The sequence below is a fragment of the Styela clava genome, chromosome 9 (assembly GCF_964204865.1).
Source record: "Styela clava chromosome 9, kaStyClav1.hap1.2, whole genome shotgun sequence".
NCBI lineage: Eukaryota > Metazoa > Chordata > Ascidiacea > Stolidobranchia > Styelidae > Styela > Styela clava.
The window spans coordinates 2,559,625-2,577,943 of record NC_135258.1 but is presented as its reverse complement, the minus strand read 5'-3'; the positions used below and the strand labels follow the sequence as shown (position 1 = coordinate 2,577,943).

The 18,319-nt window shown below is 36.8% G+C and overlaps 2 protein-coding genes across 2 annotated transcripts in view; one reads left to right on the top strand and one right to left on the bottom strand.

The window, feature by feature from the left end:
* Nucleotides 1-583: 583 nt before the first annotated feature.
* On the bottom strand, nucleotides 584-3,327 carry LOC120339362 (BLOC-1-related complex subunit 6-like). Its single transcript, XM_039407470.2, has 4 exons — nucleotides 3,140-3,327; nucleotides 2,026-2,189; nucleotides 1,463-1,623; nucleotides 584-1,282 (listed from the first exon to the last, which is right to left on the bottom strand). Exons 1-4 carry the CDS (start codon nucleotides 3,279-3,281, stop codon nucleotides 1,234-1,236), a joined length of 516 nt encoding a protein of 171 aa, XP_039263404.2. The 5' UTR covers nucleotides 3,282-3,327; the 3' UTR covers nucleotides 584-1,233.
* A 9,832-nt stretch (nucleotides 3,328-13,159) lies between these two features.
* The window catches only part of LOC120339313 (unconventional myosin-VIIa-like), a 62,417-nt gene continuing 57,257 nt past the window's right edge, over nucleotides 13,160-18,319 (top strand). The window contains exons 1-2 of the mRNA XM_078115949.1: nucleotides 13,160-13,256; nucleotides 13,544-13,607. Coding sequence (XP_077972075.1) covers nucleotides 13,590-13,607 — 18 coding nt within the window. The 5' untranslated portion in view covers nucleotides 13,160-13,256; nucleotides 13,544-13,589. The remainder of the gene's footprint in view (nucleotides 13,257-13,543; nucleotides 13,608-18,319) is intronic.

Sequence of the window (18,319 nt, the reverse complement as noted above, 5' to 3'; positions counted from 1 at the left end):
CCCTCTCATCGTTGGATAAAAACAAAAAAAGAGTAAAATAACAATAAAGGTGCCTTTCGTCTTCCCTCCAACCAGTTGTGGGATTCAAATTTTTTGTCAGCCTGCTCCATCACAATAGTCATATTTTTCGAGCCAGCTCTGTTACAAAAAGTCATTGACGATAACCGTTCGTTGATCTCAAAAAATTCCGTGAGACTGTTTTCCGGCTGAATCCCACCACTGCCTCTAACCCTCTCCAGCTAGAGAGAAATTCTTAGAGGAATATAAGTACTTTATTACGAATAAGGAATACAAACAAGTACTTATATTACGAATACTTATATTTTTAATTTTATTTATCACTACTGCTACAAACGTGTGATTGCAAATACTTGCTAAGGATTCATCAAGGATTGGACATTATGTATATTGCTCTAACCAATATTCCTCCCTTCTGCAGTGGCCCTTGGGAAGAGAGGCCTTGATTTGATTGAGCCCTTCCTAACTTCCCTCTGTCCCGGGATAAATAAAACAACACTTTACACGAGGCAACAAGTTTATTTGATTCTATATTTAAATTCACAGTGGCTATATATAGACAACATGCAATACGAGTCCTAGCCAAATGGGACGACAACAGTGGCCCAAAACTAGATTCCAATTCCTGAAATTTTAAACGTTTGAGTCACAATTCGATTTAGAGCCCTGGTAGGTTTCACTAGCACAATGGCATGGTGGAGGATTCAGTCCAGTGGTTCTTAAAGTATGGGTCGCGCGGAATGTCTAAAAATGGCTCGTGTGAAGGCAAAGACAATTTACGAGGTGCGGCCAAATTTTTTATCTGGTCCAATGTGGATTCAGCTTGGGGTCACATTTTTACTGCAAACGAAGCATTCATTGTCTGCACATGTGATGAGTGAAAAATTGGGGTACTCCCGTAGTGTGTGTACCAGATTAGGGTCAAGCCTCATTACTTTACATCAAGTTGTGTACAAGGAATGAAATCTATTGACAGGGGGTATATTCACTTGTCTAACACAGTCTCCGAACTCGTAATAGAACAAAAAATAAGGAAAATCAGAAAAAAATTATGGCCTAAACTGGTACACATACTACGGGAGTAAAAAAACGCTGATTTAGTCAGTGAAAACGATGATATTGTATACACATAAGTGCACTAATTGCTTTGATCATTAGATCTTCAACCTTCAGTTCTTTCTTCAAATTTTTCTGAAAATTGAGTTCTTTCTTCTTTCATGTGACCTGGGACTCCAATGCAGCCAGGACGGTTTTAATGTGCTTTCTGAAAAATAGATTCAATAAAAATTTTGTAACTAAAAAAATGTGAAATGTTGTCCAATAATCAATTAAATAGACAATAAAAACAACTAGAAAGCAGGGGTTGATAAGTCTCCTTTATTTCTGATTGAGTGCCCATAACTCTCTCTCAGAGATGAGTACTTCAAAATAATATCTCACTCACATTTTGCTATGAACCTTATAAACCGGAGCCATTGCTTTGTCCAATTCCTCACAATGTGCAATCAACATATACATTGACTTGACAGACTCATCTGCCTCAACACCCATAGTGTTCGCTGCGTCGCTGTATGTTTGGCAATATCCTACCGTTATCGCTGAGGTCTGAAAATACAATTTTTTATACAACAAAACCAGGTTAAGATATATTGAGAACTGACTTCATAACAAAATTGAAATTGTAAAGGGAATTTATGGACACCCTATATATAAGAAGCAACTGGTTATACAGAGCTTTAAAATTTGGAAGAGCATGAATCATTTCAGTTGACCTTGCTAATCAAAACCATCACGCCTTGAGCAAGGTGAAAGAATTAGAACTTTGACCTGTGATGCCAATATCAACGAGGCTCTCAACGCTTAACGTGTTTATTTGACAAAGAGTTTTGTCCAGAAGTATGATTTGTTCTCTATTTTCTACAGCTATCAAAAATTAAATCAAAGCCTAAGGTTTTGATTATAAATGAATTCAAATATTCAATCAGCTTGGGTTATGCCAACACCTACCTCGTGTAATTTCTTTGTCAACTTTTCTATAATTTTGTCCAAACTTTCTGACAATTTTTGAGTCTGTTTTTCTAAATTCTCAAGAATACCTCCATCAATGGCTGGTACGTCAGACCATCCACTGGTGGAAGGAATTGAACAACTGGACGTCCGCCGACTAGAATCTAAAAAATAAAAATAGTTAAGGAATTTCTGGGCTGATATAGTTTAGTACAACAAGTACTTCTAGTTGGCCTCGCTCGACAATTTTTGCATATGTCATTCCTAACCCCCACCTGACTACGTCATCCAAAAATTATGTCACTACGACATAATAAGGCCCTCCATGCGCAGACGATCACTCGAAATCGAGCAAGCTATTTCTTTCGTTTTCTCATCGCAATGATCCTGATATGAGAGATCACAGGACATCGGCTGCCTTCACAGGACATCGGCTGCCTTAAAGGTATGTTTGCTGTTTTGAGTGTAGAGTTGCCGTATCAATAAATAGCAGAGTCTTATTAAACACAGTAACAAATTGAAAACGTGACACAATGTAACAGCCAATCACTGCAAAGTGAAGGAAACTCATCTCTGAGTAAAATTATGTGTGAACTAGAGGTAAGGTCGGGCCCAAAAATTCCAGCCCTGGCCCGACCCCGTGGGTATTAAACTCGACCCGTTTTCCTTAGTTTAGTATCTACACATGGTTTTAGTATATATTGTTTAGGAACATATTATTTATTTAAAAAAAAGTCAGCGTTAGAGAAGCCCAACCCGAGCGTAATGATCGACATTTCAGGCCCCACCTGGCTTCAGATCATAGCTTTAGGGTTAACACTGGAATGCCAAGCGCTACTAAGACCCATTGTGAGACAACAAAAACTTTGAGTATGTAAGCATTACTTGATTGTTTGTTGGGATTGCTTAGTCCAGTAGTCGAAAACTTGATGCTTTTTTCAGATTTTGGTTTCCCTCAATTTTTTTTACTTTCTACCGGAATTCCATGTGTTTTCAATTTAATAAATTATTTATTCTTTTGTTTAATTGTACAAGGTTTCCTTTCTACAAATCTGAATAAACACTGAAACAGGAAATCACATCAAAATCACTTGTAAACGACCACAATTCTCACCATCATCAGACATCAGCCTGGAACTCTTCTTAACTTTCTCTGCCAAATTATCGACGACAAACGTCAGCTGATTCCCTGTGACGGTCACCGTTCCCTTCTTTGACAAATTTTCCGCGACTTCGGCGAAGGGGCTCGTATCCATGTATATCAAACTATTTCAGGACTGAACTACTTGAACAGAGAAAATAATTGTTATTGCTTGATAGCGTCATCTCGCGGTTGTTCGATTTCAATAAAATTTATAAATGTAGGAGTCAAATTTTAAACTATCCGGGTGGATTAAAATTTCGAAAATCGCTGATTAGAGATAAAACTTCTAACTATGAACATTGAAAAAAGCTTGCAAACTGAAAATAATTCATTTTACTCTGTTGGGATCTATTTTAGAGTTTGGATTCGATGTTGAAAATCTTATGAACTCGGAATTACATTTTCGTATGGTCAAAATAAAACGAGGGCAGGATACAATAGAAATTTCATGTTCAAGCCGGCCTAATCATTTGGCAAATCACAACCTCTCGACTTGTTCCTAGGATAAAAGTTACGTATAGGAAAGTCGATGAAACGGCTTAATGGTATGGGATTAGTTAGGAAGTTATTTGTTTCAGATGCATGGACTTAGGTAGAGGAAGCCGTAATCAAACCAGCGGTTACGTGAACCACCCTACGGCAGCGAGGAGTCCAGCAGACCTCTTGCATATAATTATTCCCGCGTGGGATTCGAACCTTCAAACCCATTTTTTTTGCATTTTTAATTACTATTAAAAACATGATCAGCGTAATCATGTGATGTTCTTGTTCCTTGTAATTTTTATTCCAATTCCAATGCTTTCGGGGAATTGATTTCTGGGGCCTCTTAACCGGGCTTAAAACTCAAAAATTTATATTTCTTTATTGTAATTATGATGCCTGCTTTAGAGTGTCCTGTCTTGGTAGAATCTCACCTTAGAGGTCGGTCGACCTTGTTGACCTTGGAAGTCTTGCCCGTCACCTTCCGTATACATTCATATTCTTATTGTTGTTTGCTTATTGTATTATGTACTTGTATCGGAAATAAATCATTATCTATCTCCATGCAGGGTAATCTGAGGAGCAGTGGCGAGCGTATTCCTAACGTTTAGCACAGTGCACCACATCGTCAAGCTTTAATCCCCAAAACCCTCAGTTTTATTTCCAGACTTGTCACACACAACCCGGAGGTAATTATCTAAGTTTAAACATCTCAAAAGTAGTCATTTATTTCCAATTAAGCGGTTGTCAAACTGTCGGATCCTCTCAACGATTGGCAAATCGTGATGCGCGTTGAAAATTATCAGCCATCGCACAGCTATTTACCTCGCAAATTCATTCAAAAATGCGGACAAGACGATAAAATAATTTCGAAATATAGGATAGGATTTACATATTTATCCCGGGGGAGAGGAAAGCCGATAAGACGGCTTATCCATATGGCGAACCACGGCCTCTCGTCCGGTTACCATTCCAAGTCGGGTATGGGATTAGTTATATTGTTTGCTTTCGGAAGCATGGACTTGGTGGTAGAGGAAGCCGTAACCGACCAGCGGTTACGTGAACCACCCAACGACGGCGAGGAGTCTAGCAATCCTCTCGCACATAACCATCCCTGCATGGGATTCGAACCTGCGAACCCACGCAGAGTATTTAGAGGTGCGGTGGCGAGCGTATTCCTACCGCTTAGCCCGTTGAGCCACACCGCCGCGCCATATAAACAAACATAGGCATATAAAACCAATGAGGTGGTTGCGCTTCATTGACAGTAGAAGGTTAATAACCTAATCCATCCCATTTATTAGCGTTCAATATCACAACTATTCTTGTCGATCCCGTATGTCGCCTGCAAACCTGCCATATGTGCATATGTATAAGTTTATCTGCTTAAGTACTGGTAATTGGACGAGAGGCTAATAAAAATAAAAAACACCCCTGCCCTATCTTATTTTGATTACGTAATCAGTTTAATAGACGACAAAATAACTATTTTCATTTCGGTTCCCGTGGGTCACGAAAAAAATTGGCAGTTCCAAGTAGGTCGTGATGATGAAAAGTTTGATGAATACTGCGTCAGATATCCTTTACTACGACAAAGAGTCGACATCACTGGTCGAATACTTTTAAACTTAATTTATTTACGGTAGCTTTCCTATTCAAGGTCATTGATTATGCGTCGATGGTTATCAATGCAATTATCACTGCTAACAAGGCTTGCCAGATGTAACAACGCCTTTTCAAAATAAAAACATTGAATCAACGCGAGCATAGCTAACTAGATGAAACCGCTACCGTCAAGTTTATAAAGACATCGGGTACTCCCGTAGTGTATGTACCAGGTTAGGGTTAGGTCATAATTTTATTCCAATTTTTCTTAGTTTAGTTCTATTACGAGTTCGGGGACTGTGGGTCCGTGGCCGCAATGCTACGCGCGAGATTGATTTTACTTTCACCAGAAAACTCTCCGTTAAAAAACTCTAGTTGCATAACTTCATAAGGTTATTTCACTGTGTCTTTTTCATCTATTGAGCATGAATCGTTTAAACATAATAGTATTTGGAATCTACTTAGTATTGAGTAAACCTGTATAGGAATAGAATACGAGATTTACTAAGATATACGAATAGGAACATTTTAAGAAGAAAGTCGATAAGGCAGTTCAATATTTGGGATACGGAAATAGCATAATAATAAGCATGGACCTCGGTGGCTTGTGACTTTTATATTAGTGATCTATTCGGATTTTTTTGTGCAAGGTCCCCGACAAAAAACACCGCCCCCCCCCCCCCCCCCCACCGCCTAAAGAAAATTAACGTATTGTGTTAAACATAACTGATATATGAGTTTAGCGAGCATGAGTGATTTTCTTAGTGTTTCAAAAGGAAAATTAGGCAGAGATGAGGAAGAGAGTTGACTTTTGCCGTCATGTCTACACGTTTAAAAATTTAAGCATAAAGTACACAATAACGATCACAAAATTGAGTTTTATTTAAAAGCAGCAATTTTTTTCTTGTATCAGTGCGTCGGGAGTTTTTCTCTCGCCGCACGAACAAAAAGTTTGGGAACTATTTCCCCAAGGAACATACGCCCCCGAATTATCTACATTTCCGGTATTAATGTAAACCTGACATGACCTGGGCAAACTACGGCCCGCGGGCCAAATATGGCCCGTCGGGTAATTCAAAATGGCCCGCCCAAAAATCAAATTTTGATGTTTCAGCTAAAAAATAGCTCAGAAAATTTGTTGAGATTGCGATTAAATTTAGTTTTGGCACAAGACCTATTGTTTTCCACTTTTGCTTTTGTAACACTGTAAATATCGTTCATAAAATGTAACTTGTACGTCACACGCACACCCACATGGCCCGCCAGTCTAAATAGGCAAAATTTTACCCAACCCTGATTTAAAATCGCTACTTTTTATTATTAACGTCCTTGCTTAAACGAGTAAATAATCTAATATTTGCCGATATATACTTTTGATCTATATATTATCCAGCTACGAGCACTTATAGACAGGGAACATACGCCACGAATTATCTAGTACATTTCCGCTATCTTGTGAACCAGGTTTTTGCACGGTTTTTGAACCAGTAGCGAAAAGTTGGCCCTCCCGTAGTATGTGAACTAAGATGACGCACAATCTGAACTTAACTTGGTAAACATGCTATGTTCAGGTTGTGCGCCATCTTGGTGCACATACTACCGGAGCACCCAAAGTTTTTGCCCGCCTAGATTGGCAGGTCATATCAGCCTGTCGTAAAAAGTTTACTAACAGAATTTTATTTACAGTATTACAAAGGAAAAAGTGGAAAACAATAAGCCTCATGCAATAACAAAATTTAATCGCAATCTCAACAAATTCCTTGAACTATTTTTTAGTTAAAACATCAGCATTTGGTTTTGGTTGTGGCAGAATCAGGCGGGCCAGATTGGAGTACCAACGGGCCGGATTTGGCCCGCTGCTGTAGTTTGTCCATGTCATATGTAAATCCTACTTTTTATTATTAACGCTCTTACTTTGAAACGAGTAAATTCTAATATTTACTGATATATACTATGAAGGACCCTCCAGCCACGCGTACTTATAGACAGTTAACAAAAACCAGATTATTCACAAAAATTTTGAAGTTACAATAAAATTTAGGATCTAAAAAATCCTCGTTATGAAATCATCATAAACTTATTCTTGATTAATTCTTAATATTATAATATCAATCTTTATAGCGCAATAATTTGAGTTCAGCAGAGCTAAAGTGATCGTCAGTTTTAATACCAGTTAAATCAAAGTTAACATTACTAATTTTTTTTATATATTTTTGTGTTAATGTTCAAATTATAAAAAATCAATAATCCGTTCTAGTTTATCATAAAGCGGTCTAGACTTAATGATAAACATCAGATAGGTAAAGTTTATAAATTATAAAAATGGGGGGGGGGGGCGAAGAAAGTTTGGTAGAGGGGATTAAGTCGTATATTTTAAGCAGAAAACCTACCTAGCATAATAAGTAAGGTGAAATTACTATTATGCGCAACCAGACAATTTTCAAGTCTCGCGGTACGCTATTTTATCGGCTTTTTGAAGAAAATATGTAAGAGGTACGACACTATTATTTTTACAACTTTGCGTATGAGTTACTTATAAAGTCGACGAATTTACGCTTTTTTAATATTAAGTTTAGGCTAATACCGTATATTTTTCATATTTTGCCATTTTTGCTGGTTTATTTGTAAAATATCAGAATTCTTATTCTGTTATGTATCAGAAAAGTAGACTACGCAAGGCTAAGGGTTACACATAAAGTTAAATAAAGCAAGCTATACATTTACGATTTTCCGAACATTAAATTAAACTCATTGTATGATTTTATTATCCGCCAGGAATCGCGTCATTTGTGTGCAAACGGGGTGTGTCAAGGTTGTCTGCTTGAATAACCGAATGTTTCTGATTAAGGGCGCGATGTGGTTAAGGGATTAGGCAACACGGAAAAGCGTATTTGGTTTGATGATGGATAATTACTTCATATCAGCCAGTGCTTAGCATGCGAATTAGAATATTAGATCGAATACATCGAAAAATTTCTCCTGTACAGGTGAATTAAATTTGATATGTGTTCTGAGTGAGGAGCGTGGCTAAGAATTCTAAAATGCATAATTGCCAAGGTATACATACAAGCTAGCGGTTACGTTCGGAGGCCAAAGACGTGAGTATGATGCCATGTATGATACATACGATTGTCTTTTTTTTTACATTCAAAAGGGGGTCGAGGGGGTGGGTAGAGTTCCGACCCACACACAGAATTCCTGGTATGCCCTTGTACTGGGTTAGGCTACGTGTCCGATTCTAAAGTACAAACTCTAGATTGGTTTGAGTGTGCCACGGAATATCAATTCATATCCCAAACAGAAAACTATTTTACGGGGTTTAAAATAAAACATAAAAATGTGTATATATTGTAAAACCACCAGAAAGATCAGTGGTTCTCAAATTTTGCGCCGAAGTATGAAAAATGTTGCAAATTAATCGTAACTCGGACCCGATTTTCCATGAATACTGAAACTTACTTATTCAATTTCAGATAGCATAGAACAACAGTTTCATTATTATTATTTTTATAAATAGGGAACCAAAAACTTTAGTAGTGATTGGGACCTTTCCAACGCATGATCCGGCGTCTATCCTTTCGCCTTGATGTGAATCATCTTTGATGGATATCTGATAAACAACACCTGGTATACGGTCTAGTTGGGCGTGAAAAAACATTCAGCGATTTGATAAATTTGCCTCCGGCGTTGAATTCTTCGACTTCGCTTCCATGCGTTTGGTTTATGGCTTCGTAGCAGGTTCAGTGATTTATACAACATTTGTATTGCAGTGTTAGTTGTATGTTTGCAGTTTTCAGTTTTCTTTTAAGCGGTAGCGCGTAACCATTAAGTTGCGGTTAGAGCTGTGGCGCCAGAATAGAGCAAGAATAAATAGTTAGACATGCATAATCTAAAACGATATATCACTTAGTATAGATATCTGTACTCTTGCTACACCATATTTGCATTAATCGCATACTGATCCCCACTAGCGCGAAGGAATAGAGCAAGATAGTCAGTCTCGCGTAACCCATATTGATAGGTATTAGTTGTTGCAATTATCAATTCTATGAATTCATCTACCTATTTTTCTTCCATGCATAGGAAATATGCATATAACGCAGGGATGCTGTAGCAAGAGTAAATGATACTGTTCTCAAGTATTTCCTTAGTCTTGCTGCACACTAACATAAATGTATTTTTGTATCTTTTCCGCCTGACCGTGGTGTCAGTTACATAAGGTAGGTAGTATAGCAGTATCAATTGTACATTTTTATTTCAACTTTGGCAAATTTTATAACGTGTAGTAGTTGTCGAGTTTGTATTTAATTCGTTTTTAATCACGGCTTCTCGTCCGGTTACCATTCCATGTCGGGTATAGGATTAGTTATCCTTGCGGTACACGCATACGGATCCATCAGCGCCAAAGCATAGAGCAAGGAAAGATAGTTAGTTTTGCACAACCCTGATTGATAGGTATTAGTGTTGTAAATATAGGTTGGGGGTTTGTTGATGCATCTACCTATTTTTCGATACTCCCGAAGTATGTGAACCAAGATGGCGGACACCGGAACGTAGTATGTGTACCAGGTTAGAGTTTTTATACTATGCATTTGCGCTAGCGAAGCCATACGCATATATTGCAAGAATGTCGTTGCACGCGTAAATGTTACTGTTCTCAATTATTTCGTTAGCCTTGCTGCATTCTAACATAAATGTATTTTCGTAAATTTTTGCCTAATCGAGGTGTCTGTACATAAGATAGCTATAGTAGTTGACGTGCATTGCAGACTCGGTTATATCGTGTTAATTTGTCAATTTTTGCAGCGGGTAGTGATTTTGTAGACATTTGATGCGCTCAGTAGAATAAATTACTTATCTTTTCTCTACGCTTTCGCGCTGGTGGATATTCATGAGTGTGATGCGAGGACGCTGTAGCGAGCGTAATTATTCTAGGTGATTTGTAAGTCTGTGTATTTATGTGATGATTTGACGGACAGGGATCAGTTACGTAGGACAATATTTAATTAGTATTAGCCAAGGGGTTGAAACGTTAGGCCAGGGATGTGCGACATTTTTGTCGGTGACCTATTTAATCAAAGAAATCTGACTGCGCCACATTAAAATGCGCAGTGTGGCCATCGCTAAGCGTTACAGTTATAAAGGCACCGGGAAAATGGCGAAAGATTCAACGCAGTGACAAGATCAAAAAAAACATTATGTATTTTTACCAATGTAAGCACCTGTTAATAAACTGTCGGAAACGGATTTTTATTTTGATGGGGGAAAAACTAAGTATTGACAAGAGCCACACTAAATGGCTTAGCGGGCCTGATTGTGGCCTGCGGGCCACCTGTTGCACAGCAATGTTTTAGACGCGGGGTGCGCGTAACTCTTATTACGAAAGTGCCAGATACAAAAAACTGGATGAAACCGTGGCCTGCACTTTTATTTAACATAGGCTTTCTGGTAGTTGCAAGCACAAAAATTTTGGGTGTTCATCTTATGACATGCGTTGTTATTTAACATAGGCTTTCTGGTAGTTGCAAGCACAAAAATTTTGGTAATTCATCTTATGACATGCGTTGTTGACGTCGCACAAGCTAGATGTTAGGGCATTGTGAGGCATTAGAATTACTTGCATGTATCAGATTAAATTAAATTAAAAACTCGTTTTCCGGGCAGCACACGATCCAAATGGACAATTCTCCATGGGCCGCACATTTTTCCTTGTAGGCCACATTTGGCCCGCGGGCCGCAGGTTGCACATCTCTGTCTTAGACTATGGATATTTAGTATTGAGATGAGGAACAGAGGCTTAGCTAGGAATTATCAATGGGGATTCTTACATTTCTAATTGCCAAGGTAAAGAATGCAGAATGCAGAACAGAGGCTCAGCTAGGAATTATCAATGGGGATTCTTACATTTCTAATTGCCAAGGTAAAGAATGCAGAAAAATGCTTTTTTACTTTTCAAAAAGGGAGGAAGGGGGGAACCGACCCACAATTCCTTCCCTGGGTATGCCCCTGATGGGAAGTGAGAAGTCAAGTTCTTGGGTGTAATAAATTTGGTAGAAATACCGGGTCGAAAAAATTACACTTTTCCAGGTACTTCCATAGTATTTGTACCAAGATGGCGCACAACCTGAACATAGTATGTGTACCAGTTTAGAGTTAGCAGGTGGTGCGCAATCTTGGTACGAATACTACGGGAGCGCTCTTTTTCATAAGAGTGAATCACCACATATCAGTGGCTGCTTGCGTAGAGCCTTGTTCAGACGAAAATGTGAGAGCGTCGCATAAAATAAATGACGGCAATCAACTTAATGTATATATAGGTGTGCCTGTTTACTCAAATTGTTGAAATCTTTGTTTTGTCATAGAGTCATGACTTTCATTTGTGCCATCGCAAAACTGATACTGCTTTCTCTTTTATCAATTATTGCATAAGTCAATATGACATCACAGTAACAGGAAAAGAAGAATTATTGGCTCATAAACCTGTTAATTATTACCCCACAATGCAAACAACACAGACGAAGATAAAGTAATGCATATTATCAAACCTTCGCCCCAAGCATGGTCCAATCCTAATTTTAACAAATAAAGCATGATTTATGTATTCCCCATACATGGAATGATTCTTATTTTTAGTTAAAATTGGCAAGAGACAGATAACTGGAAAATTACCTTATAAGTCACTTATTACATATAAAGCCCTATTATATGTTAGTAATTTGCTTTCTACAAGACCAACTAGTTATCATTCTTTTTCTTTTGTTCTGGTGGTATTACCCTTTTAAATAGGAATTTATGTGAGTCCTTAGGGGGTAGCTAATGATAGCATGAGCAAGAAAGTGAGGTGGTTAAATACAATTATATCTTATATAAGAAGTTATGGTAAAGGAGTGGCGCTCCAGAAAAGTGTACCAATATGGAGGCAACTAATTTTATTCGCCTACTTTACATCAAGTTGTGTAAAGGTACTGAAACCTATGCGCAGGGGGTATATTCACTTGACAAACACAGACAGTTTCCGAACTCGTAAATGAACTAAAATGAGGAAAATTAAAATAAAATTATGCCCTAACTCTATCCTGGTACATACACTACACTTCCGAAAGAGGAGTGTGCTTACCTGATATCTAAACAAGGCTTTGGGCAAGCAGATTAATTCATAAGTAATTTCTATATTTTGGAGGTATCAGACTTTAACTAATACGTAATATAATTGTGGGTGAATTAAATGACCCCTCAGGCCCCATATTAGTCACTTCTTCCATCGTAAGTACTAAAGATTTTGGGTCGGTTGATTCAATAGTTGCAGAAAGAATGATTCTTCCACGACAACAATTTATCAAAATGTCCCACACATCCACTCCAGGTCCAAACAGTCAAACCGTTTTTATCAATCTGACAATAACTAATTAGCCTCAGGCAATTTCCCACCCAGCTGGTTGTTATCTTCGTTAGTTAACAATGTTTACGCAATACATTAATTATAAATGATTGTGACGCAACAGTTGGTTACCCTATGACAGCATAGAGGTTTGGTTTCATGAATTATGACTGTACAATAGGTATGTTATCTGCTTTGTTTGCAAATAGGAAACAATGAATAATTGAAATGGGAGATTTTCGTGGTCAGGCAAGACTTAGAATTGGAATGAAATATGTCATTTAGACGTTTGAGTCATACAGATAGAAAGAATGAACTAATTTGAACCAACTTGAACTCGCTTTGACCAGTTTAAACCAATTAATTATAGTTTTTCCTATTTATCAAGGAAGCTGATAGTAACTTATGGCATCTTGTGAGATCCTGATTTCCATCCATACAATTAGATTATGTATTCGTGGATGCTTGTAGAGAACCCTTTATTCTGATACATCGTGCCAATTCTTTTTAGAAGTTTTTTCATAAAATAACGTTTATGATGTTTTCACAGTTATCTTATCCTAACAACCATTACTCTAGCTAAGGCACTTTGAAATTGTGGAAAGGAATATCATTGTTTATAAGGTATTTTGAACAATTAATTATCAACTCTAAATCTGACTTTTATGCTATGTGTATGTGCTTTTATTGTGTTGTCTTGTGTTATAAATCTAACTCATGCTTTATGTGCTTTTATTTATTATGTGTTGTTTGTGTTCATCAAACTAATTTTCATGTGGTTCTCTGGAGTATGTGTTCAACTGCTCCAGTTTATGTGTCATTTTATGTTGCCCTGTTTGAGCTCCATACTTTACCTATTTGTTTTTTAATCATTTCAAGCCAACTTTATAATGCAATTTTAACATTAACAGAAAAACTTGGAAGAAACAAAAACTCTGAACAGAGCAAAGAGTCAAGATGGCGTTGATTCGGGAGGTGAGTCTTTGAATATTTGATTTTGTGGTGAAAATATACAAAATTCAATTTTGACATTCCAAGAGCTGCGAAGCTATAGAACAGCAGTTCCCAAACTGGGGCCCATGGAAGTTTTTAAGGAGGCCACAATGATAAGTGCAAAGCTGATTTTATTTTTCATTTTACAAAAAGCCCTCCATCGGTATTTTTACAACATTTGTTCGAGGACGTGGGTGCATGCTTTAACTGTATTTGCAAAAAAAGTGAAATATACTATCTTAAGGTTGTACACCATTATATAGGATATGTTGTATTATTTTCTGGTCTACTCTTAAGCTTTACTGGAAATAGGGAGGTAACGAAAATCAAATTTTATCAGTGTATCAGCTAAAGTATACTAATTGACATTTCCTGTCCGAACTACTGTATTATTAATGCTGTAATTGTCACGATTATATACTAAATCCTGTTTTCCCTTTTAAATATTCAACCACAAACATGCAATGAATAAGGTGAACAATATGGCTCAGCCAACAGCAATGGAGAGAAATAAAAATATAGGCCTCCACTAATGCAAAAATGTGAAATTTGAGAAAAACACCTTTAAAATAACAAATTAATAATTATTCAGTTAGGGTTTGGGCTGTCAATTATTTAAAAGTTCGAATTTCCTGCGCAATCTGCATTCCTAGCCCTAACCCTAACAGGATAATTACTAATTTTATTATTTTGAGCTTTGGGGGGAAGGGTGTTTTTTGGACTGTACGTCCATGAGATTTATGTACTACAGCACCAAGGGTTTTAGGATTAATCTTCTGTTTTCCATATCATCCTATTTAGTCATTGTGTGATAAACTTGACTAGTCCATTTTAAACATTATTTACCCTTATTTTGGTTTTTAGTTAATTATTCTGTGTCTAAAACTAATATTTCAAAAAAGTTAAACATATGGTTATCTAATGCAAACCAGTGTGAAAGAGATTTGAGATTTGAATCAGAAAACTGGTTTTATTTTGAAGTTAAGGAAGTGTGCAATATCCGTCTGGTGGTGCTAGAGAGTTAGTCAGTTTGTTCAAAATATGTTGAAAAATACTGAAATGTTATGAATGGTAATTTTATCAATTTTCTAAACATAAATCTTGGTACACATACTTTGGGAGCGCCAAAATTAAATTATTAGCACAAATTTAGGAAGCATGGAAAATATCTGGCATCTCCTTACAGCAGTTGTTGGCAAACAACGGTCCATAAATAAATTTTTGGGGCCTTTTAACGACCTCCTTTCATTGCATAACATGAAAAGTGCTCATAATGTTATTATCTATGTTGGGATATATGTCATAACAATGGTTGTTGTGTCCCTTTTGTTTTTGTAGTGATTACCCTACCCAAAAGCACATGCCCGTTGTATACTTACGTTACCGGAAATGCGTTTGATTGGCCCAGTAGTAGATAAACTTCGTCAACTACTGTCTTACAGGTTGTCCGTGTAGTATTTTCATATCTCTTGTATAAGCCTCATCCTCGTCCTATGTTTTTGCCTTGTGTGTTATCTTTTCTGCTATTGGGATATTTTTGACTTTACAGTAGAATCAGTGTTCCCATATGAGTTATTATTTTAATGGACACATAATCTTCTTATTATCTTATTATTTGAGTCAACCCAAGACGTTTTCAGAGATGCGGGGCAAATGTATTTCTAATTAGAGCTGAGATCTGAAGCATGAACTCGACCCGAAATTTTGGTCGGGTCGAGCCTGAAATGCTAATCATTACATTCAGGTCAAGTCGGGTCGGGTCGGGCTTCTCTATCGCTGACTTTTTTTTCGGCCTTGTTTTGGCCACGAGAGACCGTGGTTTGCAAAAAAACAGATTGCCTCATCGACACGACACATACTTTACCTAACTCTTGCAATGACAATACAATGAACCCCTGAATAAAATATGAAATTTCGGGTTTTCTTGTGGCTTGGGCCTGCAAATTCAATTAATTAATCGGGCTCGGTCGAGTCGGGTTTAATACCTACGGGCCTGGGTCGGCCCGGGCTGGTATTTTTGGGCCCGATGTTACCTCTATTCCTAATGCATAGAACGGTGTGTCACACCGCCGCTCTAGGAAAAAAATGGTATTTGGGTACACACTATTTTAATCTACCTTATAACCTAATATAATAGGCACCTTTCATTATAAAGGCCCAAAATCCTTTCAAAAGTGAATTATGTTAAGTTTTCATTGTATTATGAATATGTCCATAACCTATTATTATGTCACATAAAGAGGCTATGTCAGCCTTTGTTACATCATAATATGTTCATTCAAACGTGATATGATTCAATTTATCCTTATTTCAAATCTGGCCCGCATTATTAAATAGTCTAATTAGCATTCATTTTCGAGATGTTGATGTTATACCCTGCTCATCTTTGGGCCGGATTTAATTCATATATTTTATGTTAGGCCCATGCTTTATGGAATGAAATAAATTTTCAGATTATTCAGTATAAATTGAAATGTTTTCTGAAGGCTTTCCTATTTATATATCGAATGATGAATAATCATTATAGACTTCTGAAGATGACTTTTAGACAGGATATGAAGTTGTGGCAAGATATTTTGTTTGGTATGGTAAAATTGAACTGAAACATTTTCCTAAGACTTCTCTATTGTGAGATCAATTTTGGTTTTACTAAGTATAAATTGAAGCGTTTTTCAAACTTTTCTATTTACATATAGTATGATATTCAATATTGAGACATCAAGTAGAGATGTGCCAAGATGGGAAAAAATTTTCGAGTTAAATCGCTCAAAGCAAGGTGATTCAGATAGAAGTAGAGGAGTCTCATCTCTGAATAGGTGAATAACTATTGAAAGTATTTAGAACCAGGTGTATTGTGTTCAAGAGCTAATCCAGGGGTAGGGGTGGGGTTTGAATTCTATGTATTCTCTCGAAATTGTGAGATTAATGTTGTGCATCAGTTTTAAAAATTGTGTTTCGAATCAAAAGTCTAATAAAGTACAATACATATAGTACTTTGCATGGAATTGCTGTACTGTTTGAGATCTCTATAATTTGTTGCACGCCCTTCTACGTGGTCACGACCCTCAGTTTGGGAAGCCCTTCTCTAGCTAATAGGTCATTGAACAAATTATTTGAATTGTCTGTTCACAAATGCTTTTATAGTTTTATAAGCAATTACTATTTAGTCTTTGAGAATGGACTCATTTTCCACCTTTTTATATATCAGCTGATAATAATACTTCGCATACCTGATGAATTATTTATTCCCAATTAGAGAAGTACTTCCTAATTTTAACTTGGCCGTACACAAAATACTGCTATTACATGCTACTTAAGCATGGCCCATCTTTAAATTATGTTCATAAATGTTCATTTATGACTTGAAGGCGGCCACTGTTTATCAAATATTCACATTAAATGGCTGATGTTGTAAGTTATGATAGACTATCTTATGCTTATATGAAGGAAGAACGTTTAGATCTGAAAATAGTTTCTATGTTGCTTTGGCTCTGGATATCGTATAGAAAAATTCAAATTCAAATTAAGCCGAGTTTCTGAGCTTCGTTGCCATCGAAGTTTAAGATCATAAAATAGCTAGATAGGGCAGAGCCTTGTTCAGAACGAAAGACACAAAAAGGCTTACATAATCAAAAAAATATATTCTATACATGGCGCCAACGCTCGATATGATCTGTCAATTGTAAAACTAAGTTTCCAAGCTACGTTGGCCTAGTAGTTAAAGAACTTAAGATAGCTAGATAGTGAAGTGGGATTCAATAGTACTTGAGCCTACTTGAACTACATATTGTGTTTTTAAAAGTTTTGTTAATTGGAAGGCGTTGCCTGTTTGAGGGGCTGTTTTAGAATTCAGAATGAAGTCGAATTTTCGTTATCTGTAAAAATGTAGAAATATTGTCAGAATTCGACAATGTCAAGAAGAAAGATGATAGGAAGGATTAATCATATGGCTTATTACTGGATTAAAGCTGTTATTTTTATTTTTATAGTGTCTATCTGAGGGACATGATTTTTCATATTTGTGCATGGTGATGGTTACCAGTCCATGATGGTTGTGGAATTAGTAAATCAGCTTTTTATGTTTCGATTTCATTATTTTTATCTTGTAGAGGGGAAGGCTGAGAAATTGGCAACATGCCAACGAAGCATAATTCTTCTTTGAGGCAATTTCAAATCTTCACTCTGAAAAAGGCTATGTACACACAGCCACAGCATTGAGCGACTTTTTTATCCCTATTTCTGCAATTTCCACCTACTTAACACCTGGGATAAGCTGGTGGGCATCTGTTAATAATAATATTATGTTATATTATATTAAATATTATAAGATATCTTTTAATTCATTCACAAATCCAATCCCTGCTTGTTAAATCTATTTCAAACCCTATTTCCCACATGTATCTAAAATTACATATAGCAATGTAAACACACAATATTCCGAAATGTAATGGTGTGATCACATATGGAATGCCTAAACAAATATTTACTCTGGTCATTTCTTGTTTGCTGGTCGTGCTAGGGGTGAGTTAGTTAGAAAGAAATCAGTCAGCTTGTATGTTAGTGATATATCACCTAATTTTTATCTGGAAAATAGAAAGTGGTCAGTAGCAGACAGGACTGGCGGGTCCTTATGTAAAATAGATTGTGTGGTACCCAGTATGAGTAGAGATAGGAGAATCTAAAAGAATTGAATT